Below are 24,748 nucleotides of genomic sequence, written 5' to 3'. Positions count from 1 at the left end.
TATTACCTTTAGACTAATTTTACTCAGGACATGGTTATTAAATTTAGGAATGAAAGAGAATCCCATGCAGATCCCACTCTGATGCTTTTACCCCATCTAGTTTAAGTGCTTTCTTGTTAATGCAAAAGTGTCCTTCCATCAGTATAGGAGGCAGGTACAGAAAATTTACAGAGGGACTCTTAAGACCTGAAATATGTAGTGCCTGTCATGCTGGTGTAAGCTTTCCCCTTAGATAAGGTCTGAAAAAGCTCAGGAAGTAAAAGCTGGTCAATTCAGTTTTAATGTTTTAATATTTTAATTTGTTACTCATGTTACAGGTAAAATGAAAGGTAAAAACCATCTTAATAAAAAGTCAGTGCTTTAAGGTACCTCAGTCTTTAGAAGTCAAACCTGGGATATGATGTGGCTTAATTCTCAGAGAAAGCAACTGAATATTTTCATGAAAATCTGGTTAGGTACTATTGAGACACCAATGCGCTTCCATTGCATCCTGTCTGAAACATATTTCTATAAGGCCACTATACCAGAAGATAATATTGATTTCTGTGGAATCTGGAATTTGCTAAGCCACTGGACATTTATTTACTTTGGAAGAAGCCCAGTCTCAGTGTACTTTTTATGCGATTCTTAAGTATTTTGGTCATTTTAAGTTTCCTGTACTTTTTTCTTGTGTTATAGGCAACCGTTAATAGATGCTCTCCCATCTTGTGCCACAGAGGCATGTGTTGTCCTAATGAAAGACCTCATAGCTTCTGGAGAAGTTGAGGAAGACAAAGTAGAACATTTCTTCTGGTCATTTGCATTCATTCCTAATCCCACCTCGGGCATGATTGAATCTCTTGCTGTGAGTGGGTGCTGTTTTTTCTTTTTTAATTTGTAATTAATTTAGGTGGCTCATAGTTTTTGTGTTTTACAGGAACAGTATTTTTCACAGATTTATACAAAGCTCTGTCCAAGTAATTTTGTTGAGGTTGAATTTGAGTATGTAAATATTTTGATACATATATAATCTGTGTTTTTTTCACAATAGTCATTCTCATTACTTTTCTGAAACATCTTGTTCTTTTTGTGGTTGTTTACAGCCTTTGCTGAAGTCACCTAGAGCAAGCCAGAGCTGCTTCTTGGGAGTAACTGCTCTTGTACATAGGTTTTGTTCAGCTCACAGCTCCTGTGGTGTTGTACCTGCTGTGCAGAGTGTGATGAGGACTCTTGGGAAATTTTTGGGAGGAAACTGTACCGTGCAAGATTCAGAACATCTTAGCAAGGTATTGGTTGTAGAGAGGCACATGATACAGGGCTTTACCTTTCTGTTCCCTTTATGATCTAGAACTTGTTTGATGAAGATGGTATTCATTGGATTTCCAGACAGCCATGAATACAAGCTTAGTAAATTAATATTCCTTGCTGGAATGAGCTGATAAAATTTTGTAATCCAACAAGTAGAACCTATCAGTATGGGTGTTCTTGTGTGTGGAAATAAAGAAAAGCCTTGGATTTGCTGATGAATATCATTATTCATCAGCCAACTTCATACCATTGAGCAATATGAAGAACACATATCTGTTGACAAATTATTTTAATTAAATTATTGTGTCCAGAACTCTATGTTGAATCACTAAAATGTCAAAATATCTGTGATCAAAAGGGATAAAATATCAAAGTACTTGAAAAACCTTTCCAGTACATAAAATTTGTGACTTTTGTTTTTCTGTTGCAATGTAGTCTTTTAAAAGTATTTCTGTGTTCCCCCGGGTCTGAAGCACGTTCTACTTACAAGTGCCACATGGTCCATATTGGTCTTGTCCTCCCAGTAAAGCTGGGGTATAGATGGTACAATAGGGGCTGCAGTAAACTCCCCAAATCACCAGTAATCATGTTAAACAGATTTTTGCACAGAAAATGCTAGTGACATGAAATTCAATGTACAGCTGCCAGCACTTGGAGAGCTTTCTGTTCTACCTTACTTTGCATTTCCAGATGCAGCTGGTGTTGAAAGCCATCGGGAACGCGGGACTGGCAGCGGCTCCGCTGGCTCCTGCTCTGAGCTCGTGCGCTGCCCTCAGGAGCCATCCCATGGAAATCCGCCTTGCTGCTGTCCAGGCCTTCCGGCGCATTCCCTGCTCGCACAGGGTGAGTGATTTACTGCCACAGGTGACTGGTGGCTTCCTGCGACTGCCACACATTTGAGACTCGTTGAAATAGTTACAAAACGCACAAATGGATAAGGAACAAGTATAGAAATATTCCAGCAGAGCCCCTCTGCTGTTGGAGGAGAGGGTAGAACCACCCAGATGAGCAAACCTATAATGAGCTTTGCTGCAGTTGAGGTAACACATCCAGTGTCTGGGACTTCTTAATTAGGCACTGCAGTTGGGCGCCTTCTGTCTGTGAGGGTTATGGCTGAGAACCCACAGGACTTGATTTTTCCCATAGTCTGTTTCACTGTTTCATTCTCTGAAACTTAAAGTATTAATGTGAGAAGCTTGTTGTGATTTGCAATACACTGCCATAGTTAGAACGTTTTGTTGAGTGGTTTAATGGAAGAAAGTTCAAGACTTGTTTATCTCTAATACCTTGATACTTAGAAGAATGGCAAAGCAAGGACAAAGCTGACAGTCGTCCTCCAGAAGAATAAGAAGCTCCTCGTGGACTTGCACTTGGAGAAGCACCTTTCTGTGGCTTTTTAAATCTAAATTTCAGCATGGATTGATGTGATTTGCTTGTTCTGCAGTTATGAAGCTTGGTGTTGCTCCTTAGACGTGTTCAAAGTATCAAGTCTGTATATTGTCGTATACTCCATCATTGTCTAGCAAATGAACTGCTGAACTGGGTGGACTGGGGCTGTTAAATGCAAATAAAAATATTAGTAGTATCAGTCGCTGGTTTCTTAGTTCACAAAAAAAGTTATCTTGATTGATACTGGGGAAGTATTGAACAGAATAAATTTGTTGCTGACCTGCTCTTTGACTAAGACCAAAAGTAATGATCTTAATAGCCTGTGAACAAAACCATGGCCATTGTTGTCTGTGCATTGGCTGTAGCACATGAGAGATACAACAGACAGATCTCCCATGTGGTGGAATAAAACCATTCTTAACAGTTGTGCTTACAGGGGAGGCTCTGTGTTGCAGAGTCATAGATTTGTCTATATAGGATTCAAGGTCACAATGACAGTTTGTTCAGGAAATTTGTGGATAAGGTAGTATAGACACTATGTACATACGTTTGTATCCATGTTACACAAAGTGGCTTTGTCACATATAAGGCTTTTTAAGGTATAAATGTAGCAATAGCTCTTTGAGAACAAAAAACCCACCAGGACCTGAAAGTGCATGAGGTGTTCCAGGGGAGTGAATCATAATTGTCTTTATCTTTTTGTGTTTTTCTCCTAGAATGCTATATTAGTTCAGCTGTATCAAGCAACCAGCGAAGATGTGGAAATAAGAATTGCTGCTTATTATGTAGCAATGAAATGTCCACATGAAGGGTTATTTAAACAAGTACAAAAGACTTTGCTGAAAGAAACATCCAGCCAAGGTCAGCCAAGCATCTCCTGAAGTCTTACATGTTCCTGATTGATACTTCAATGTGACATTTACTTTGCAGGTGTAGTGGTACCAATCTATGCCAATTTTAATTTAATATCAATGCTTTGTAGATTGTTTCTAAATAATTGTTTGTATGATTGTGACATTTTATATTGAAATTGTGATACTGTTAGTTTAGCAATAGTAAGGAGTGACTTCTCATAGAATTAGTTCCTTCTACAGGCAACATTTCATTCACTGAAGGCTCCTGAGAAGGATGTATGGATGCTCAGTGCATTAGAAATACAAATTCATGACTGCAAATTGCATTTTGTAAAGTTGAGAAAGAAGCAAGTGGCAGAAAAAAAATGTTATGATATTCTGAAATGGTATCACCACATTCTATGGAGGGTACCTCTAGACTAATCCTTGCATTTACATCTGTTAAGAAGAAGCAGTCATGAGAAGGGATTGTTTGCAGGCAGATGAAAGCAGGCTCTGTCTGCACTGTGTCTGGATCCTGGCCAGCTCTGCTGTGGAGCTGGTATCCATTTCCCGGGATGTTATGTCCGGACCACTGTCTCCTGCAGTGATTGTGAGTTCAGGCTCAGCATTGTGTTCACCTGCTGATATGGCTTGTGCTTTGGAGGGCACTCATTCCTCTCTGTTCAGAGCTCAGACAGAGCTCCTCTCTGTTCAGACAGAGAGAAATTGCATCCACTTCCAAAATCTTGTCAAGGTGTACCCTCAGTGACTCCTCCTGGGAACTCCATGCAGAAAATTTAATTTGTCCGATTTATGAAGGAGCTTTACAAGTCCATCCAGGATGTTGTACATTTCAAACTATTTAATGCAGTACTCATTAATATTCTTAATTTCTTTCCTTTGTTTTTTGTTGATGTGACAGCTAAATAATTTATATAATAAACTTTTGAATAACAAGTGCTTTTGAAGGCATAGGGCACATGTTAGTTTTTTGTTCCACGTTCAGAAAGTGAAATTTGAAAAGTTGTGTTGTGAAAAATGCATTTGCATCAGTATTCAGTGTCTGTTCATTGAACTAGCACTGGAGCCTAATATCTTTTATCTTCAGGAGACAAAAAAACTCTCTGTTTAGGAACCAGACTCCAGAACATATGGGAAATATTTGTTCCCCGTGACACAGCACATACATGGCCAAACTGGGACTCCACAGTGTCATGCAGAAATACCAATTCTGAATCACAGAATTGTTTGATTGTATGTGCCTTTTTTTTAATTTAAGATGCTGTTGCGGTAGGTGCATCAGACTGTTTTTAATCATGCTGAAAATGAATGGATTCTGTTGTGGTCAGGGGAATGGCTTAGAATTAATGGTGGTATATTAAAAAAAAAAAATCCCTGTATCTGTTTTTAAGACTCCTGTAATTTTTCTCTGATTTCCACATGCTTTTCTTTGTTTAATTTTAGTGGGCTCCTTTGTTTGGAGTCATCTCTCTCAGCTCCTGGAGACAGATGACCCATTGAAGGAGCACCTTCGAGATGCTATTCCTGATGAAATCCTTAGCAAAGATTTTGACTGGGAGACATGGAAATACTCCTCATACTCTGATGTCACATTTCACTCAGGTATGTGAAGTTTTAGAACTTAAAACTTTCTAGCATATGGATTATTAACACGGCTTTTCTGACCCTTTACATATTGTACCAGAGGACTTTGATTTTTTTTTTTAATGATTAAATACTATCCAGATATGCAAATGTAAGCTTGATTCTGCTTTGACCTTAATTGGAGCATATGAAATGTATTTCCTGCAAGCCAGATAACATACACCTTTGCCTCTTGGGAGAGAGGAGACTAAGAACCAATGAACACTTAAGATTATTTTTGTGAACATCAACTTTTAATTCCTTCCTTAATTAATGTCCTTTGCAGTAACAGGGGACTGGGATATTTTTTCTTCTCCTAATCCATGTGCTGTCCTTAGTATAAGAAAAGAGTTAAACTAGTTCCTTTCTGTTTTACTGTCTGTTCATTTGTTTTCAGTGAAAATGCTGGATGATGTTTTTCAGAGTTACATTTTGATTTTCTGTCCATTTCCTCCAGTGCATTTATGTATCTTATGCATTATAAATCCTTTCTTTTTGATGTTAGTGAGATAATACCCAGTAATATCCAGTAAATACGGAATTTCAATAACTGGAAGTTACTTACAGTAATGACTTTGCTGTATTAAAAAGTTAATATTTTCACCTGTTGACAATGTTTTGTCCACCATCTTCTTATTGAGTGGAGTAACAGTTTTCTGAAGAATTATGGACTTTGCAAAATACATGAGAACAGCTGATCTCCAGCTGACAGACATCTATTTTTCATTGCAGCTGGTGCAGGTGCAAATATGGAAGCATCAGTGGTCTTTTCTCCTACATCTTTTCTACCACGATCAGTCATGACAAATTTGACTGTTCACTTCATGGGACAGGCTATAAATCTCCTGGAGGCAAGTTTATGGATTTTTTAATTGTGGGAGTTTTTTATCCCACTCCTCAAGCGACACTTGGAATATTGAAGTACAAAGCATTTTCTGCTTTTCTGTTGTAGTTCCTTTAGCAAAATGTGCTTTTCACTGCTGTGGCACAGTTACCTCAGACTGGTGAGTCCTTTGTGTAATGGGCTTATTCAAAATAAAAGCACTATTACTCTGCTAGTGCCATGCACTAGGAAAATTACTTATACTCAGATCTTGTTGATTCAAATGAAGCATTAAAGTCAGTGCTTCCTGAGACACTGCTCCTGTTTAGGATGGTAAGAGTCTTTCCTTGATGTACAGTGGAAAATGGATTGACTTGGGTACACCACTGCTTTAATTCAGAGATAGACTCATTTGTACTTAGCTGAAGTCACTGTTCTAGTGCCATTGACCTTCCAGTGCTTGGCACATTTCAATGACCTGCCTGTGACCTCATCATCTTTACCTGCTGTGCCAGGTAACAATGTGCACATGACAGAAAGTATTTAATGTAGCCTTCAGATCTCAAGTTTAAGCTTGCAAGAGAACAAAATTTTTTTTCAGTGCCACATACTCTTCATTTGTGTATGTTGGTAATTCTGTTTTAAGCAAACTTCCAAGCAGAAACTTACTTCAGACTATGATAAGGATGTGTTAGTGTTTTCCAGCCAAAATACAGTTTTTAACATGCCAAAATAGCAGTATCCCCTTTTGGCCCATTATGGTGTAAATGGACCTCAATACCTGAAGGAAAAAGGATTTTTATTTTGGACTGAACTTTACATAATTAATTTTTTTGGGGAAGATTTAATACTGGAATATCTATTATTGAATGCTGAGGGAGGTAGAATGCTAAACTTTGTAGACTGTGATCTTGCTTGGCAAATCTTTTGTGTTGGTTTTATCTGGTTGTCTATTTGATTTTCTGTTTAGAACTGGCCATGGCCACTGTTGGGCTTTTCACTGCTGCATGCTTTTCACTAGGTTGGTGTACGATTGGAGAATGCTGAAACTCTCATAGAGAAGGGTTTTGGGCCGAAATCTTCTACTTTCAGTGGCTATTTTTTTGGAAACACTAATGAAGGAAACCACAAGTCAGAAACTCCAGTGGAAGCAGCAGAGAAAGTCAAGCAGAAGAATCCGACTTTGAAGCAATATAACCCCGCTGATCATCTTGTGAGCAAGCCAAAGCTGAGAAAAACTAACCAAAATTGTCTTGGTAGAAAATACAGTAGGATGAATGAGTTAGTCAAAAAGGTAACTGAATCTGTAGATCTTAGAAAAATTAATGACATTTCCCAGTCAAACACAGGGCCCCATCTCACACTGGACAAGTGCTCTGGATTACTGTGACTCCTTTGCATAAAGCACATGTAACTCGTTCTTGCAGGGAATTTAACAGCTGCAGAAAATATGGAGCAGTAAAGAGCATGATCTTTAGGTTTTTTTCAGATTGTTTTATTGTCTTAAAACAATGACACTCAGCCATGGGATTATGTTGCCTGTGTTTTGGGCTCACTCTCATTATTTTGAACTCTGGTCCCCTTATGCTGATGTCCTTTTGTCAATTGACTGCTATGACACTTTAAACAGCTGCTTGATGTGGAGTTCCTGAGTCCTGTTGTTTGCAATCTGACTTCCCAGTTTGATGTCAGATGTTACACTGAGGCTTTGAGAATTTACTCATTTTTGGAGAGAGCTGTGTTTTATAAAGTACACAACAGGGAAGCTCTGAGAACTGACTTCAGTTGTTGATGTATTAGCTGGAAAAATCAGGGACTGTGATTCATTTAGTTTGTCTTAGATCATCTCTCTTCTTGGACTCATCTTCTTAGGGTTTCTTCTTAGAGAGTAAGCTCATGATATTGTGTTGCTGTGGTATTGTAGAATTGTATGGACAGAAAATGTAAAATTTTTACTTCCTAGCAGTTTTTTTAGCAATCAAGGCATCCCTAATGTTGTTTTGAGATTGTATTTTTCAAAGCTTCCTCTGTTTGTGGGTATGTATTGTAATACTTTTCCTTTGGCTGTCCTCTTAGGACTGGACATGACCAGTGTTCACAGAGGCAGCCAGCTTGTTTGCTATGGAGCTGAAGTGTAGCTGCAAAGAACAGCTACCAGTCCAGGATTTTAAGTGGTCTCCAAAGTACTTGTAAAAGGGTGCATAATGTTTCTTTACTAATATTGTTTATTGTGAGTTTGAAAGGAAATTATAACACCCTTCCTTTTGATTTATTTTTTTTATCATGTCAGTTCACTGAGAGAACAGTAAGAAAGGAGGCATTGAAATGTGAGCTAAGCATGAAAATCTTTGGAAATGAACTTAGCTTCTTAGATTGTGAAGATTTAAGAAAACAAATGAAACATTATTCCTTAAATCTGGCTGAGTTGGCTGTCAAACTTCTGAAGGTAAAAGGAACCTTTTTTCTATTTGAAAGTAAATATCTTGAGAAACTGCCTTCTGACAGAAATGTTAAAGATACAAAATATTACTTGTTATTTCTCTAAATTGAACTCTAAAAGACACCAGTGTATATTTGGTTTAAACAGCATTTGGTACATTAGGCCAAGATTTGTTCTGCTGTCTAATGGTTCTTACTTCTTGCTTGTCATTCAAATCCATCCATGCAAATTTATTTTTTAACTAGAGTAGGACTGGTGTCTGACCCATGCCATGGCCATAGGCAGGCTTTGGGCTGCTTTCTTCTTTATGTCCCAGATCAGCTCAGGTAAAAACACTTTTACAATAGACAGATGCAGTCAAAAGTTCTGGCAAATTTCTTGAATGCCAACTCTGTTATGCAAAATAATATTCTGGGTTTTGTTTGGGTTTTGTTCACCACAGGGGCAGGAGGTCCAGTTTAATAAAAGGATGAGCTTGGCCACTGAAGAGCTCCAGTTTCCAGCAGTTTCAGGCTTTCCTGTTCAACTGGCAGTCAATGCCTCAGCAGCAATCAACATGAAAATAAAAGGGAATGCCGATTTCAAACAACAGTCCAATTTCTTTCTAAATGGATATATCAAGCCAAGGTATTAAATGCTGCAAATGTGTCCCTTTCACATAGCCCTGATGTAAAGTAGCAATTCCTAATGTGAAAGTTTTGTGTGAATGCCTATTAATTAATTAGGAGACTCCTGAAGAACAAAAGCTGTCATCATCTTTCTGTTGCTGAATGGTTGCCATGGTGTAAGGGTAGCAGTGCTTTCCTGTCCTGCCTGTCTGATTTTGAACTCTCACTGTGTTATTCCAGTACTGGTTTAAGCTGACTATTCCTCTCTGTCTCTAAATCAAACTCCTGAATTGTTGCATGCAGTTGATTTTTTTTGGAATGTTTTATGTGTGACAAGTGGATTTTTCTCGGGATCAAATAATGCTGTTACAGGTTGTGGATGCACAAACCAATGGAGAATTTAACCCTGTGTTTCCTTACCTGGCTATTTTAGCTTTTGTACATACTGAATAGGTTACTAAACTTTACTAAGTGCTGTACAGACAGAAACTTTCCCTGTGATACTCAGTTCTAATTGTTTTCCCTTTCTTAATATTTCATGCTGAAAGCTTCATTCAAATCCCCTCCTTAGGAGTTACAGTAAAACTGTAATTCATGTTAAAAAGTGTGTGTTGGTGTACATGCAGTCTTCTCAGTTATTTCCTGAAACAAAATAGTTTATGATTTTAATAATAGAATATACTGTGTTACAGCATCAAATGCTGTGTATTTATTGAAGAGGTTTAAATTAAGTGCATGTCATAGAAGGATATGTACGTGAATCTTTCAACAGTGCATTTGTTCAGCTTTCTGTCCAAATGGGAATTGTGGGGACTCTGGGACAAGCTGGCCTAAAGTGGTTAACAGGAATGAGGACATCTACTAGTCTTGATGGAGGAATCCAGGTGAAGAAAGGGAAAGAGCTCAAAGTTTTCTTGAACACTCCAGAAGACTCTATGGAGATAATTAATTTCAGGTAAGATTAAGCAAGGGCATCCTCAAAAACAGTAACTGTTAACTTTCTTGAATATAAATGACAATTTTGTTTAAATATTGCTGTAACTTTAGCTATATTGGTTGTAAGTTATTGTTCAAAATTCTTGGTTTTAGCTCTAAACTCTACTTCAGAATGGTGGATGAAGCAGAAGATATAGATGTCTTCCAAGACCACACAGAAACTAGATCCTGCACTAGGAAGGAAGGTGAGTCCAGCTATTATATTTGTCTTAGAAAGGCATTCTGAAATATTGTAGCAGATCATTTAATTCACTAGAGTTTCTTTTTTCATGTATTATTTCTAAGAGGTCTACAGTGCCATGTTCATTTTTGTGTTTTCTTTGTTTGCTGTTCTAATTGAATGTTCAACTGTTGTCTTCCACTAGTATCTGAGATTATTGGCTGGCAGCTGTGTTCTGAAATGTCCTATCCTGACCCAGCCAGTGGTTTGGTTTTCCCCCTCAGTGGACCTTTGAGAGTGGCTGTGACATTAACTAAGCAAGACAGAGGCCTGCAGCAGTATGTGGTGGAAGCTGCCTATAACCACATAGCTCAGGTACCACTGGCACGCTGGACTCTGGCTTTAGTTACAGTTTGCTATTCTGGTGTATTTCAGTACTGTATATTCAACCTTCTGCATTCCAACTCTGTGTTATTATTCATTCCATTCCCAATATATGGGAAGATACGTTGAACACAAATTACTGATGCTGATAGGAGGTATATACTCTTTTTATCTACAAAACAGCACACACAAACAATCTGTTGTCTCAGTGTGAGAGACTGTTTTGTAAATGGTGTGCCGATGAATAATGTGATTATCCTTTTTTTCTTTCAGGAGAATTCATGGATCCCTAGTGAAGCTGTCTTTCACTTCTTCCTTGGGACTCCAAAGTCAGACGTGAAAAGAGATGTTGGTGTTGACCTAAGTTTTAGTGTCCCACAGAAGAAATTCAGAATCCAATTTATGCAACCCAAGAAAAAAATTGAGATCGATGGTAGGTTTTTCAACTAAGAGCCTGATCATCAGCTGATGTCAGTTAGGAGAACTTCATTACAATTAACTGAGAAATATCAGAATATTTCACTCACTAATCTAATGCTGAAACTACTATGTGATAAGTGTTCAGTTTACTGCTTCAGGTAGCAGCCATTCCCAGTGGGGTTTGCATCTTGGTTAAGACAACATTTTGCACATTCAGAGGTTCAGTACCTGGTTCATAAAGTCATGTTAGAGAAGAAAGCTGTTACCAGGATTGATGAATTGAAAGCTAAAGAATATAGTGCATTGTTCTGACATCTTTTACATATGCTGATCTTGCCTTACTGTTTCAATTTGCTGTGTTCTGTTAGTTGTAAGATAAAGTTATTTGTTGCTAAATTAGCAAGTACTGACTGTGATATTGTCATGCATTATAATAAAAAATAACATTTTAATCACAGTGTAACATAGAATTCAGAATCTACAAACCCATTGAGGAAATATAAACTGATAAATTAATGGTAATAATATAGATAAAATATTTCAGCTTCTTTGGCGTGCTGGTCAAGTGATCATTTGTGTTGATGTATTCTACCATATGATGTATTTAGAATTTTCCACTCAATTTTTTTTTTTTTGATCCTGGTTATTTCCAAATGGATTGCAAGGAAGCTTTGCCAAAACTGGGCAAAACTTTGTGTGCGCAGTGTTCTGAGCTCCTGAAATGTCTCTACAGCACAACTCACAAGTTTTAGCACAGGCCTAAGAAAAGTACATAAATCAATTCCAGAACTAAGCTTTTTTTCTTGGAGAAAGCTTCATTGCCTCTTCTCAATTATTCTCCTCAGAATATCTTTTCAAAATTATTAGCTTATTCTGAAGCCACTTGGCAAAATGCCTTTGCAAATTCTGATCCTTTTTTTTCCTTTGAGCTGATATTATGTTTTTAATCTCTCTTTATCTATTGTTTATAACAAGATCAACTATCATTTCAAGTACAATCTTATGAAGCATCATTGAACAGTAAAGAAAAAGTAAAGAGTTTTCTTTTTCTCCAAGGGAGGATGGAATTTTCTAAAAATTCCCGAGTTGGACACCTGGAGCTGATAGTGGATGACCAAGATGTGTATTACATTAAGGTATGTTTGCATTTCATGGGGTCTCCTTCTAGCATGAATACTTACATAAAAGCACAGAAAAGAAAGAGAAAATACACGTATTGAAAAACAGTTTTGTGAGCAATCCATCAGAGAAATTACCAGTTCTCCTTATTACATATTTTTGAGATAGACTCAGTGCTAACTTTCAACTTAAATCTCTGTGAGACTGCCAATATTTTCAGTAACACCCTATTAATTTCTGGTCTGCAATTGTAACATTCGTAGTGATTTCAGTCCTAAGACCAGCAGAAACTGAAGTAAGTAGCATCCTGCACCACGGTGACCTCTGCATAACTGGAAAAACAAATCCATCCTTCCTCCCCATTATTTGTCAATGACAAGTTTTAGGCTTTGTGGGGTGTGGAAGGTTTATTGTTAGATGTATAGAAAAACATGTCTTTTCTTCCTCCTCTCATCTCATTTCTGAAACACCCAAGTCTATACTATTGTTTTCTTAAAACTTCACTTATGTTGTTCAGTGGCTTGGGGTTTGCTTTTTGATTTGTTTGTTTGTTCTAGGGAATGGCAGATTTGCAGATGCTGAGTGGAGAGCAGAGATACGTGACCCAGCTGGAGGTAAAGCTGATAAAGCAAAGCAGTCCTATCATTTTGTCAGGAAACATCACTAAACAGCTTGGCAAGAAGATAGCTTTTTCAGTATCTCTGAATAATTTGTTGAAGGAAGCTGCCTTTCTTTCAGGTTAGAGGACAGTAAGTATTTGCCATATAAATGCAAGTTCTGGAGCCATTATTTGTTAGGGTTGCCTGGTTTTGGACACGTCTCCCTTAAATTCCTTTCAAGTCCATAAAGACTGCTTTTTAAAATTACTATCCTGCATTAATTAATACAAATATATATATTTCAGAATAAAAGAAATTTTTTAATAAGTCTGTTTTGAATTACTGTTGGAAAGGGTAGAGGAAATAAGATAAAATGAATTACTTGATAAAAACATGCCAAAAAATAACAGCTGTTTTTCACTTTTGTTACTACAAAACAATCCAGAGACACATATTTGTAGCTGAATGTCTCTTAAGACTTGCTGCTCTAAAAAACTTGAAGACTTTTTTTCTCATAAATAAGCTAAGAGGAAAATACAAGAGAAAGTATCAGAAAGGGAGCCTTAATGTTTGTATAACATCAAAACATTAAAATAAAAATAATACAGTGGAATAAACCGATAATTTATGTCTAAAGCTCTCATTTTTTGACTGAAATGTCATAGGGTTACACAGTTCTTTGAAACAGAGCTAACTAACAGAACTAAGGAGTGCAGAAGGCAGTTTGTTTTTTGGGAGATGATCTGTTGGTGAAGTTTTCATTCACATGGATTGCCAGTGACTGCATCCAAGCCAGTTCTGGTCTGATTTCAAACTCCTAGCACCTGAGAACTTGGGTGCACCACTTGTGCTACTGCAAAGCCACAGGCTTGCTCTGACTTTATGTAGAGGTGAACATCCACATGTTCACACGTTAGGGCTTAATTAATTAAAAGATCTGTCTGTCTGAATTTATTTTCTTTGAGAAGCAGCTTTGGCAGCAAGCATTTCAATAAGCTTGAAGCAGGTTGTGAGAAGTGTGGTCTGCAGGCTGTCTGTGGAGATGGAAAAAGATGCTGAACATCCAGCTGTGTGTCTTTCTATCTGCTCACTACACAGGGAATTCATAATGGTGGAGAGACTGAATGCCCTTTTGGTTTCCCCACTGTAGTATTCCTTTGACTAGCTGAAGTAATTTCAAGTTCACTTCATAATCATTTCTCTTCTTTCTGTAGCACTTCTGGAGAAAAAGGTTGATGATAAGCTGAGACAATACTCCTTGGAAGGGGAGGCTCACCTTCCAGGAGTTCTTGGAGTTCACGCCGTCGCTCTTCTCCAGCAGCGTGAGGGACTGTGGTCTCATGGTCTGCAGATAAAATATGGACTCCTAGGTACACTGAAAAACAGGGAAAGTAAAAGTATTCTGTATGACTCATTTTTCCTACAAGATTTGCCTCTGTGTTTAGAACACAGTAGAAAGATTTCAGTTAATTTTTAAACTGTGATCTCAAACTTGGAACAAGTTTCTGTTTCAGTTGGATATACTTTACTCTTTGAGTCTGCATATAAAAGCAATTTTTTTTAAATGGGCTTTTCACAAGCATATCCATCATTAGATTAAAAATCACTTTTTCAGTGAGAATTGCTCCTAATTAATTTGTGTTTTCAAATGATTGCATGCATGCACTCAATAATATGAGGGCTGGTTTCTAGGAAGCAGCTGGCTTTGCTCCCCTGGTTGCAGTATAGGAATTGTGTGAATTTTGTGGGACAACATCAGGTGAACATCAGTGCAGTTATATCAAAGTATTGAATCCTTGTAGTAGCTAATCATGATAAATGTTATAGGAGGATTGTTTATGCTAACTCTGTGGCACCTTCAGAGAGTATGTAGCAATATGAGTAATAAAGTTTTCTTAAACCTATGCAGGCATGACCCCATAATTTTGCTAAAAATGGTGTGCTGATCACAGTATTTTATAAACAGCAATCAAAACATACCTGAACACTTGGACACTACCTTAAGATATAGCCTGGCTATAGCTATGTAATTGTGCAGTTAGATACCTGGAGCATAGTTACACTTTAGTTTAAACCCAGTTTGACAGCTATTCCACCTGAAGTGTTCAGCAGCTACTTCCTTGCAGAAGTACTGGATTTTTAATTTTAAAAAGTAATTCTACTTATTAGTTGGAACTTCAAATTCATTATTTTAATTTTCTTCTCAGTGTCCAGAAGGGCTGGAAGTTCTTTTTTTTTTTTTTTTTTTTAAGATGAAATGTCATGTATTGTCATGATGTTGGGAGCTAGGTGGTAACAGAAAAATCATCAAATATTGTGTGATACCAAGAAAGCTGCAAAGCTTGATCTAGATTAGTTTGTAGTTCTTTTACTTCAACCAGGTAAAATTCTGTTTAAGTAATGAAGTTTGTGCTTTCCTTTGGATTTATAGGATAAATCCACAAGTATATAGCTGTAAAAATAAGCAAATCTCACTTTGATGTTCTGAAAAATAGAAGTCTTGAAGCCAGTGCCAGATTTATACTATTAGCATTTTGAAAGATTAATTCTGCTTCACTTAAATAAGTAACTTTGTGATTTAACTTGAGCAGGAGAGGCAAAAACCCCTTGCCACAAGTGCAGCACGCAGCAGAAAGTTCAAGTGGAGCTGGGTGCCCGGGGCTTCTACAGGCTGGAGCTGGGCCATGAGTTTCACTGTGTGCAGGCTCCCACCTACAGCCACCAGGTGGGTGCTGAGCCAGGCACTCGGTGTGCTGGGCACCCCTGTGTCACCTGTACTCAGGGCTCTCAACATAAGCATGAGATCACAGCAAAAAGGCCATGCCCTCTTCTTTAGGTTCACCTGAAACATGAAGTGACTGCATCTTGGATTTCCTCCCAGATGGAAGTGAACTATGGGAAACATTGGGATGAAATAAACAACAAGAAGAAAGTGCTGGTCAGCCAAGCCTTTAAGAACAGTTCTAGTTCATCTGTAGTCAGCTATTTCATGGAGGTAATAGTGACGTTGAAAAGTAAGACCTTCACTTCAAATATTTGACAGACAGACTAAGAATAAATTTTGAAGTTTTTTTTATTACAACCGTTGGTTTTTTTTAAAGTATGATGTGGACTAATAATATAAGGCAAGTACCCAGAACTAATAATTTTGAGCTAGGTGAGGTCTTAGCTCAGAAACACTGAATCTCTGATATTTGCTAGAAGATAAATTTTGCAAATACTGGAAAAGCTGGGGTGTAATTTGCTCTGAGGTTTTTGCATTATTAACTCATAAAATGATTGTAGAGATTTATGAACACTGCTTTGGTGGCACAATGTGGAAGCAAGGCACAACTCGGAATATTGCAGCATTTTTCTTTTTGAATCTCCTGTTGTAACAAATGCATATTAAAGAAACCTCAGTCTATAATGGGTGAGCTTGCATGAAAATCTATAGAGTGAACAGCAAATGTGCAAAAGCAGAAGCTGTGACCTTCCTGCTTCTGTGTTTGTGTGAGTAACTCATACAGCCCTGAAAATGGGATCTTGTTTTTATTTAAAGTTGCTTCATTTCTTTTCCAGTTTACCATGCAAGTCCTGGAAAAACAGATGAATTATAGAACCCAGCTGCAGCACTTGCACACCTCTCAGGTGTATTTGCAGAGCAGCACCAACTTTGAGGTGCAGTATAATGACCATGTACCATTTGTGGCTGGGCTGCAGTGGAAGGATGCATCCAGAAATGGCCTGAAGAAGTGGGAAGGTGAAGTACCACAAGCCATTTCCAGTCTGTGATTTAAAAAGCAGGCATTGGAAGCTGCTGCCAGATTTTTCTGAGCAGTTTTGCTCAGTGCAACAGAATGATAAAGATGTTTGTTGGAAGAGAGAGATCCTGGAGGTTGTCCAGCCCAGCTTCCTGCTCCAGTCAGAACTGTTTCTAGCAGTAGATCACATCTGTTGTGGCTTTGTCTAGCTGAGTTTTCAAAATCTCCAACCTATCATGGCCTGGTTGGCTGGCCTCTTCTAGCAGTTCCATTTACACTAGTGAAGGACATTAATGTCATTATGTCCAACCCAGAGATTTTAGCAATTGGAAGAGAAAATGTTGATAGTAGCATATTAGCTTCATTCTGCAACCCCTGGATCTTATCAGCCTTGAAGTGGAGTTAGAATTCAGGTAGTTTGAAGTCTCATGTTTCTGTCAGCTTTAATATATGTCTCTTGCAGGTGGGTTCAATATAGACACCCCATGGCTCTACCTGTACACAGCTCACAAACTGCACCAGCCTCAGCATTCTGCTTACTTACTGACATCCCAGCTGACAGCTGGAAAAGCTCTCTCCATTAAAGACCTTGTCCTGGAACTATTCTGTAATGATCAAGGCAATGAGAAGGAAGGAAGAGTTCACATTTACACCCCAGCTACCACATACCTGCAGGTTGGTGACATGGTGCTTTGCAGGGTGTTATGGCTTTGGGGACAGGGCTCTGTGCTATCACTATGCCCTGACTCTGTGGTTTCTAAGCTTCCTCCTAATTTATTTTAGATTGTGCTATGCAGTAGAGGTTTAAAACTGATTTAATCATAGTTGCTGTTCATTAGGCAATGTGATAGACTTCTGTCACTATGCAATTTGACTTATGTTTATGATTATGATATTCCTTTATGAGCTTTTCCTCCTTAGGTCACCACTGCTTCAGGCACAGCCATGGAGGAATGTGAGAAACATTCTTAAATGAGAAAAGAGTGTTCATCAACTATTTAGCTTTTTGTCTCTCCCTTTTTTGGAGAAGATAAAATAAACTTTGAACTCTGTATGGTAATTTGGAGTATTTTGATACTGGAAAAGATGACACACATTTCTAACAGTTCTTGTAAATGATCATTCTGTCACCTCTGTGCTGTGCTGCTACACAATGGAATGCTGTATGTCCTGGCTCAGCCAGACTAATGTCTTTGTTTTTCAGGCATCCACAGTTAATTATCTTGGGAGGAATGTTCTGCATAGCTATAGTGAAATGAACTCTCTGTGGAATCAGCTTGTGAAGAATGAGATTCATTTGGAGAATAATGAACGAGCCAAACTTCTCTGCTTTAAGATAAAGAGTACAAAACAGGAATTGAACTTCACAGCCAGCTATCAGAATCTGCCAACGGTGAGAAAGAAAAACAAAAGCAATTTTTTTGACTCAGCACTCTCTTCCTGAAAGATGTTATTGCTAGTGTTGAAACTTAAACCCTTCCAGTACTGCATCTATTTCTGTTTTGACAGGCTGCAGTGTAAATCTAGGTTCAAAAGGAAAACAAAAATTTGTGTGGCATAGTTTGGGGTACTTATCACCTATTAGAGAGCCCAGGCAGTCAGTCAGGGAGGAGGGGGTGAAGAGAGACATCGTGGCTAGAAAGAGAGCTGGAGATGTGGTTACTCTCAGCTTGATAAAGATGTATGAGAGGTGTAGAAGATTCTATTGTCCTGGAGAATCAGAATCTCTTGCCTGCTAGTGAGCATGGTAACAACCCAGTTTATAGGCTATTTTAATCTCTACATCCCTTCTAGTCTTAAAATAATTTTTGCTTTGCTTGATGTCTGTGGCACAGGAAGGGTAATCAGCAGTTTCTCCTCAAAAGAGGCTCTTTGATCATTTACTTTGGTCCATTCACACTTTGCAGGAAGTCTTAAAAAGTGTTTTTGTCAACATAGCTTTGAAATACTTTTCCATGCTTTGAAAATCTATTTTGGTTTTCAGGTACCAGAGCTTGCTTATGTTGCAAGTAGGTGACACTCAAGTGATAACATTAAGGGGCATTTGTCTACTGCTGGAGTAAGTTTTCTACTCATGGCACTTTTAATCCTCTGAGAGATTAATGGAGATCTGGACTTAAACTGCAGCAGAAATGGTTTGTCTGTGAAGTGACAGCCTTGCTGCATCCTGTTGAACAACATGGTTTCCATATTGAGGTTCCTGAATATAAATGTAGTAAATCTGATGCAATTGTCCTTTCCTGTTCTGGTCTCATGATCTGAGTGCAGCCTAAGAAGACAAACTTTTCTGTGAAGATTGAATGGAGAGATTATCAAAGTCTGCCTGTTATACTGCAGTGTGAAGGTCAGATAAAAGAGCTGAGGAAGGAGAAGATGCTTTATCAAAAACGTGCAACCCTTCATTTCAGGTTTAGTATTCTTATTTCTCTCTTTTAAGAATCTTTTGGCCTAAATTTAATGTGCATCTTGATGCTCTTAGGAAATGTTCTGGGCTTTACAAAGTGAGAGTGCCACATGCACAGAGTCTGTTCTTTGTCCCTTCTGGTTCCCTGAACTTGCTCAAGTACAGCAGCTTCATGGGCTGTTTTTTTGTATCCATTAGGTTTTGGCCTCTTTGTTGACAGTGAACAAAGCTGTCAAAGGCAGCAGACCATTTGTGCTGTGACATGTTTGCTGGCAACTCAGCCAGGCATATAGCCTCCTTTCCTGAAAACAGCAGGATTTATGGTGTGTCCAAACTTGTATGTGGTGAGATGCAGATCTGATTCTCTGTGCCATCCATGTGCCTTTTTCCTAGTCTTTAGGCATTATATAGTCATTCTAAAGCCAGAGGTATCCTCTTAAAACATGTAACAAATGGTCTTGTTTAGACTTTGGAATATATTTCCATTTTCTGATGAGTATAAGTGTGCTTCTCCTACATATTGGCTGTCCCTGAAATTTCTCTCTTCATTATCCGTTACTAAAGCCCAGCCTGAAGGCCTTAGTAAAAATGTGTGCTCAGATGAGAGACATCTGGATCACTTCTGGAGAAATCTCAGCTTTCATCAGGCACAGCAGCATCAACAGGAGTGCACAGGCTGCCTTAGGAGCCATTGTACAGCTCAGAGATAACTAAAACAGTGCATGGTGTCTTTTCAGTAGAAAAATATGTAAATGAAGAGCTGTACCAGATATTCTAACATGTATAAAGGCAGTCCAGTGTCTGCTTATGAAGGTTCATGCATGCTTCCAAGAGGTCTGACTGAGTAAATGAGCAGAAATATTTAATAAAATCCATAAACCATTACACTGAAGTAGTAAACTACTCCTAGAGCTGTGTAGTGCTGAACATCTGTTGCACAGGATTCTTGGCATGTAGATACTGTTTCTACATAAAGCATAAAATGTGGATAGGTGAGATTTTCAAACCTGCCAGGAGCTTTTGGACACTCCCTATTTGAAATGAAGTCTTGGCCATGCAGGTATAGAAGGTGTATGTGCTGGTTATGCCATGTCAGAACTTTAGAGCAGCACCTTCTCCCATGCCCTTCCAGGCATTTACCAAATCCAGGATGGAAACTCTATCAAAAATTCAGGTTAGTGTGTGGAATTTGTATGAAGTTGTCATTATGCTCTGTAGTTTCCTAAATGTCTGGTCACGTGTTTTGCTTCTGTACCTGACACCCTGGTGGTAACTGATAATTTTGGAGTTCAAGTTAAACTCTGCATGATTTCTTTTTGTAGTTGCCTGTTAGGATCTTTTACACTATGTTTATCTCTTGGGTTTTTTCCAGGCATCCTTTTAAAGTGCCTTTTCTGCAGAGCTTCTTTCTGCAGGAGACATTTACTGTTGACAAAAAGCAAAAGCACTATTTCATGGAAACAAGAGTTTTGATAAATGGAGTGGAGGAAACAGTTCAGACTCTCATACTTGGTTACCAACCTGAAAACCCCTATGTGAGTTATCCAAAAACTTCCTTTAGTCTGATATACCAAAACAACCTGCAAATGAGTGGTTTACTGCATATTACTTATGTTCCTTGCATTTTCTCTCAAACTTCTTTTTAGATTTGTGCTGGCTTAATTCATCCTTACAACTACAGGATGTTTCCCAAAGATGTTGAAATGTGCATTTTAACTCTAAGTCATCAAAATGTGAGTAAATTTCCCATTAGATTCAGTTAGGAGACATTCATTACCTGTTTATTTACACTTTATTGTCTTTTCAGACCTCACTTGCTCTAGGTCTTTAGTTTCTCACCACAGAGCTGCTGCAACCAAAATGTTCAGAGGGTGATTATGTCCTTGGTACCTCCTTAATTTTGTAGTAATCTGTAGTAATTTGTCCTTAATTTGTGTAGTAATCTATGATAAGAATACTTCAGATATTATTTCTTAGAATATTATTATGCATGAATGTTATTAATAAAACAAGTAGTGGGGTGGAATGGATTCAGGGTTCTCATCCTTATCTAGGTGTATCTGTTCATCTTTCTTACCAAATGTATTTTTTTAAGCTATTTTTCCTCATTCTCTTGTTTTTCATTCTGAGCCAAAATGTAATAGCTTGAAACTTTCATTTTTCATGATGTGTAGGGATGACTTCTCTGAACTTCCATTATACACAGGGTTAATACTCAGTGCACTTTGCTTGCCTCCATTCTTAACACACAGGTGAAGCATGAGCTTGAGACTGTCTTAAAGGTGAATAAGGAAGATGTTCTCAGTTTTCTAGGGAGGTATCAGGACAAATCCAGTGAGGCAGATTTTAGACATCTTGTACACTTGGATGTGACACACTCATTCCAGGTACTGGGTGGGTTTAATTTTTGATACTTTTTATGTCTTGCTGACTGTTTAACTGTGTTGTTTTTAGAATTATAATTGTTTGATGCTGATTAATGTCCTAATCCAATCAAGTCCTGGCCCTTATAAATACTTGTAGGTATCTCAGCAGGTTCAACTATGTATCAATAATTTGTGTCAATAATACTTTGTAAGGCACACATTGACCCTTTTTTCCATGGTTTTATTTTCTGCTTTCAATATATTTTCAGTATCTTGGGATATAACTGATAAAATTTGATACACACATTTGCTTATATGCATCACCCATTGTGCTAGAAGTTCAGACATTAATCACATGAGGCGACTGGGGGGAATGTAATGTTCTGTTCTGATACTTTACTTTGTCAAATAGCTTGAGTTTCCACAAGCAATGGCCCTAAGTGGGGAGCTGTTTTCCAGGCAGACTAAACTGGAACACTTAGACTGTGGTGTGAGTGTAAAAGTCATCATCAACAAGAACATGTCTTCACAGGTGAGTCCCCTGGTCATCAGAGTCTTGTTGCTTGAACTTGAAGCTTTTGCAGTTTCTACACTCAATGACTATCGTGGAGAGCTATAAATTGTTAGGGAAATGGTTAACTTTTGATGGTTAGATTTTGTTCTGGCTAGATAGCATATTGGGGTTGGAATAGTTGTCTTGTATTTTGGCTGAAATTCAGGAAACTCTTAATGTCTAGTTAAATTGTACTTAAATGTAGCTCACATTTGTTGTGACAGGGTTGGGATAAAGACAGGGAGATCGCTTACTCACAACCTTCACAAAACAGGCTCAACTTGGGCAATATTAATTTAATTTATTGCCAAACAAAATTAGTTAGATGATGAGAAACAAAGATGAGAACTAAAATCTCCTTTCCCCCTTTGCTCCCCTCTCCACTTTTGTCCAGTCCCAACTTGCTGTCTGCAGTCTCATTGCTCAGACTGATGTTTCAGTATTGTGTGTGATAAGGATCTGAGATCCTTAATGTCTGCTCTCCTTTTTCTCTGTGTGCAGGCCCAGGCAGCCCTGAAGAGTTATGGTGAAAATAATGTCAATGGCTCCCTTCACCTTCATTCCAATGGAAGGGAAATGCTGATGCTGGAGGTCGATGTGAACAATGAAAAGAGGAGGAATGCCAGAATTGTTGAACTGAGGGCTTTCCTCCATCAGACAGTCCTGACAAATCCAGAATCACTACAGTTCCAGCTCATGGGCAAAATATTTCCATCAAGGTAGAGAAATCAGAATGTTGGTTAATTGAGGAACTGAGGAGTGTTCTGGGATACAAATTTAAATATAACTACTTTCCTATGGCTGCAGCAAGGCCAGTGAGTAAATGCCAGTTCATGTGTTATCCCTATTATTGAAATACTTCGGCTCCTTATGTTTCATACATTGGTATAAGTGTTAATGTCTTCTAGATGCTTTTGAAGGACTTTGTATAGAGAACTTAGCGTGAACAGATAGTACAAGTTATACCAGTGTAAAAGGGCACTTCCCTATGTTTATTATAAGGTTTTTAAAGTATTGGAGAAAGCTCTGAGGTGGCAGAGGTGGGAAATAGAAATTTGACCCTCCAAGTTTCAACTGAATTTTCAAATTTCACAAATACAAAAGTATGCAATGAAGAATTTTAGAATTTCTGCAGAGGTCCCAGTATTTACCAATTGGATGGGATAAGGAGAATGAGAAAATAAGAGTTAAAGAAATCAGAAGTTACTACAATTTAGATGAAGCACATTAGATTTACTAGTAATACTAAAAATAGATTAAATATTCCAAGAAGGGTATTTCATGTGGTTCTGCAGTATGCTTGCAGTTCTGGGCTTCCAAAAGTGCATTAATTTGTTTAAATACCAGGGGAAGCCATAAGAGAGCAATTTATTGCAGTTCACAGGAAAGAAAACAGAGCACTTAAAATTCTTGGAATGACAGTTTGTTTAGGGTTTGTTTTACAAATACAGACAAATACAAACAAAAATAAACTGTTAAATGTTTCTGGAGAACAGCTAAAAGGATGCAGTCAGTACAGACTTCGGTTGCTGACTGATGGAATGACTCTTATTTCCCTGAACTATGTAGTTTTTTTCTTCCCATGGAGTGGATTTTCACTGAGGTTTTACTTGTCATCAGTCTTTCAACAGGGTTCCAATTTCTAGGAGGGATGTCTAACACTATGAAAACTGGAGTGATTGCCTCACTTTTAGGTATTTTGTGTAGTATATTTGAGTCTAGAAAGTCAGATAGTTTAGTGGATATTTTGTTGAAGGCCATGTGAAAATTGTGGCTCAGTCTTATAATTTCAACACTGAAAATGGAGCTTTTTGTTGCTCCAGCAGGTTTCCCTAAAAAGCTGTGACATGTTTCTCCAAGACTGTTCAATTCAGGGCCAAGATGCAAAGAAATATTGTTGGTTCATTTACCAAACTCAAATGATGGTGACACTTATAATTATTTTTTAAACTGAGTTCTCAAATGCTGCTTTTAAATCAGCACCAGAGTTATTCCATACTTAGAGAAGGCTTCGTTTCCAACTCAAAGCCTCTCCAGCTCTTTCTTAGGAACCATAACTAAAGCATTCAAGAAATTTAAAGAAAAATTAAATTAGTCTGCCAATCTGTGAAGCTTTATTGAGGAATTTATCAACATCTGGTGAATAGTGTGTGCTGACTGCAAGGCATCTGACTGCCTGATTCACAGCACTGGAACGAGTGTCCAGGAAGTCTGTGGAGTCTTTGGAGTATCTCCATCCTTGGAGATACTCCAAACCTGACCACACACACTCCTGAGCACCCTGCTCTCATTGATCCTGCTTTGAGTGAGGAGGGTGTCTTGACAATCCTGAATCAACTATAATATCTTACTAGCAATTTTTATGTCTGTCTTTTTAGATTTCTATTGTCTTCTGACTTGAAGCTTAATGAAAATAGACTTCACATGGATTTCATGGGAGCCAGGGAGCAGAAAGTTGGTTTTGTTTTGTCCCTAAATGGAAGAGTCCAACACACTTTTACTGGATTAAAGGCCATTCCTCATCTCCTTTCTCTGGATGGATTACTGAAGTGCAAAAACAACGTGCATGATGGTACTCTGTTCCTTTGTGTTTTGTTTTAACCTGCAGCTCTCTAAGGATGCTGCTTAATTTTAATGGAATCCTTCCTGGGCTGCACAATGTATTCAGCTCTGGGGCCCTCAGCAGAAGAACAATGTGTACCTGCAGGAGTGAGTCCAGAGCAGATTACAGAGATGATCAGAGGGCTGCAGCCCCTCTGCTCTGGGGCCAGGCTGAGAGAGTTGGGGTTGTCAGCCTGGAGAAGAAAAGGCTCCAGAGAGCTGGAGAAGCACTTTGGACAAGGGGGAATGTCTTCAAACTGACAGAAGGCAGATTTAGATTGGGTATTAGGAAGAAATTCTTGTGTGGGTGATCAGACAATGAAACAGGTTGGTCTGAAAAGCTGTGGATGCCCCGTCCCTGGGAGTGTTCAAGGCT

General features: G+C 38.3%; 1 protein-coding gene across 1 annotated transcript in view; it reads left to right on the top strand.

The window, feature by feature from the left end:
- The window catches only part of LOC103817726 (uncharacterized), a 73,667-nt gene that overhangs the window by 13,196 nt on the left and 35,723 nt on the right, over window positions 1-24,748 (top strand). The window contains exons 10-37 of the mRNA XM_050980277.1: window positions 679-844; window positions 1,083-1,265; window positions 1,978-2,130; window positions 3,393-3,537; window positions 4,977-5,135; window positions 5,889-6,007; window positions 7,001-7,192; window positions 8,270-8,425; window positions 8,862-9,046; window positions 9,800-9,982; window positions 10,117-10,208; window positions 10,389-10,558; window positions 10,841-11,000; window positions 12,044-12,123; window positions 12,664-12,844; window positions 13,920-14,075; window positions 15,297-15,430; window positions 15,542-15,700; window positions 16,267-16,447; window positions 16,912-17,123; window positions 17,653-17,841; window positions 18,717-18,856; window positions 20,225-20,387; window positions 20,499-20,585; window positions 21,105-21,239; window positions 21,631-21,750; window positions 22,273-22,490; window positions 24,150-24,343. Coding sequence (XP_050836234.1) covers window positions 679-844; window positions 1,083-1,265; window positions 1,978-2,130; window positions 3,393-3,537; window positions 4,977-5,135; window positions 5,889-6,007; window positions 7,001-7,192; window positions 8,270-8,425; window positions 8,862-9,046; window positions 9,800-9,982; window positions 10,117-10,208; window positions 10,389-10,558; window positions 10,841-11,000; window positions 12,044-12,123; window positions 12,664-12,844; window positions 13,920-14,075; window positions 15,297-15,430; window positions 15,542-15,700; window positions 16,267-16,447; window positions 16,912-17,123; window positions 17,653-17,841; window positions 18,717-18,856; window positions 20,225-20,387; window positions 20,499-20,585; window positions 21,105-21,239; window positions 21,631-21,750; window positions 22,273-22,490; window positions 24,150-24,343 — 4,412 coding nt within the window. The remainder of the gene's footprint in view (window positions 1-678; window positions 845-1,082; window positions 1,266-1,977; window positions 2,131-3,392; window positions 3,538-4,976; window positions 5,136-5,888; window positions 6,008-7,000; window positions 7,193-8,269; window positions 8,426-8,861; window positions 9,047-9,799; window positions 9,983-10,116; window positions 10,209-10,388; window positions 10,559-10,840; window positions 11,001-12,043; window positions 12,124-12,663; window positions 12,845-13,919; window positions 14,076-15,296; window positions 15,431-15,541; window positions 15,701-16,266; window positions 16,448-16,911; window positions 17,124-17,652; window positions 17,842-18,716; window positions 18,857-20,224; window positions 20,388-20,498; window positions 20,586-21,104; window positions 21,240-21,630; window positions 21,751-22,272; window positions 22,491-24,149; window positions 24,344-24,748) is intronic.

The sequence above is a fragment of the Serinus canaria genome, chromosome 14 (assembly GCF_022539315.1).
Source record: "Serinus canaria isolate serCan28SL12 chromosome 14, serCan2020, whole genome shotgun sequence".
Taxonomy (NCBI): Eukaryota; Metazoa; Chordata; class Aves; order Passeriformes; family Fringillidae; genus Serinus; species Serinus canaria.
Note: the sequence above shows the minus strand (reverse complement) of the source record. Positions and strands in the feature narration are given on the sequence as shown.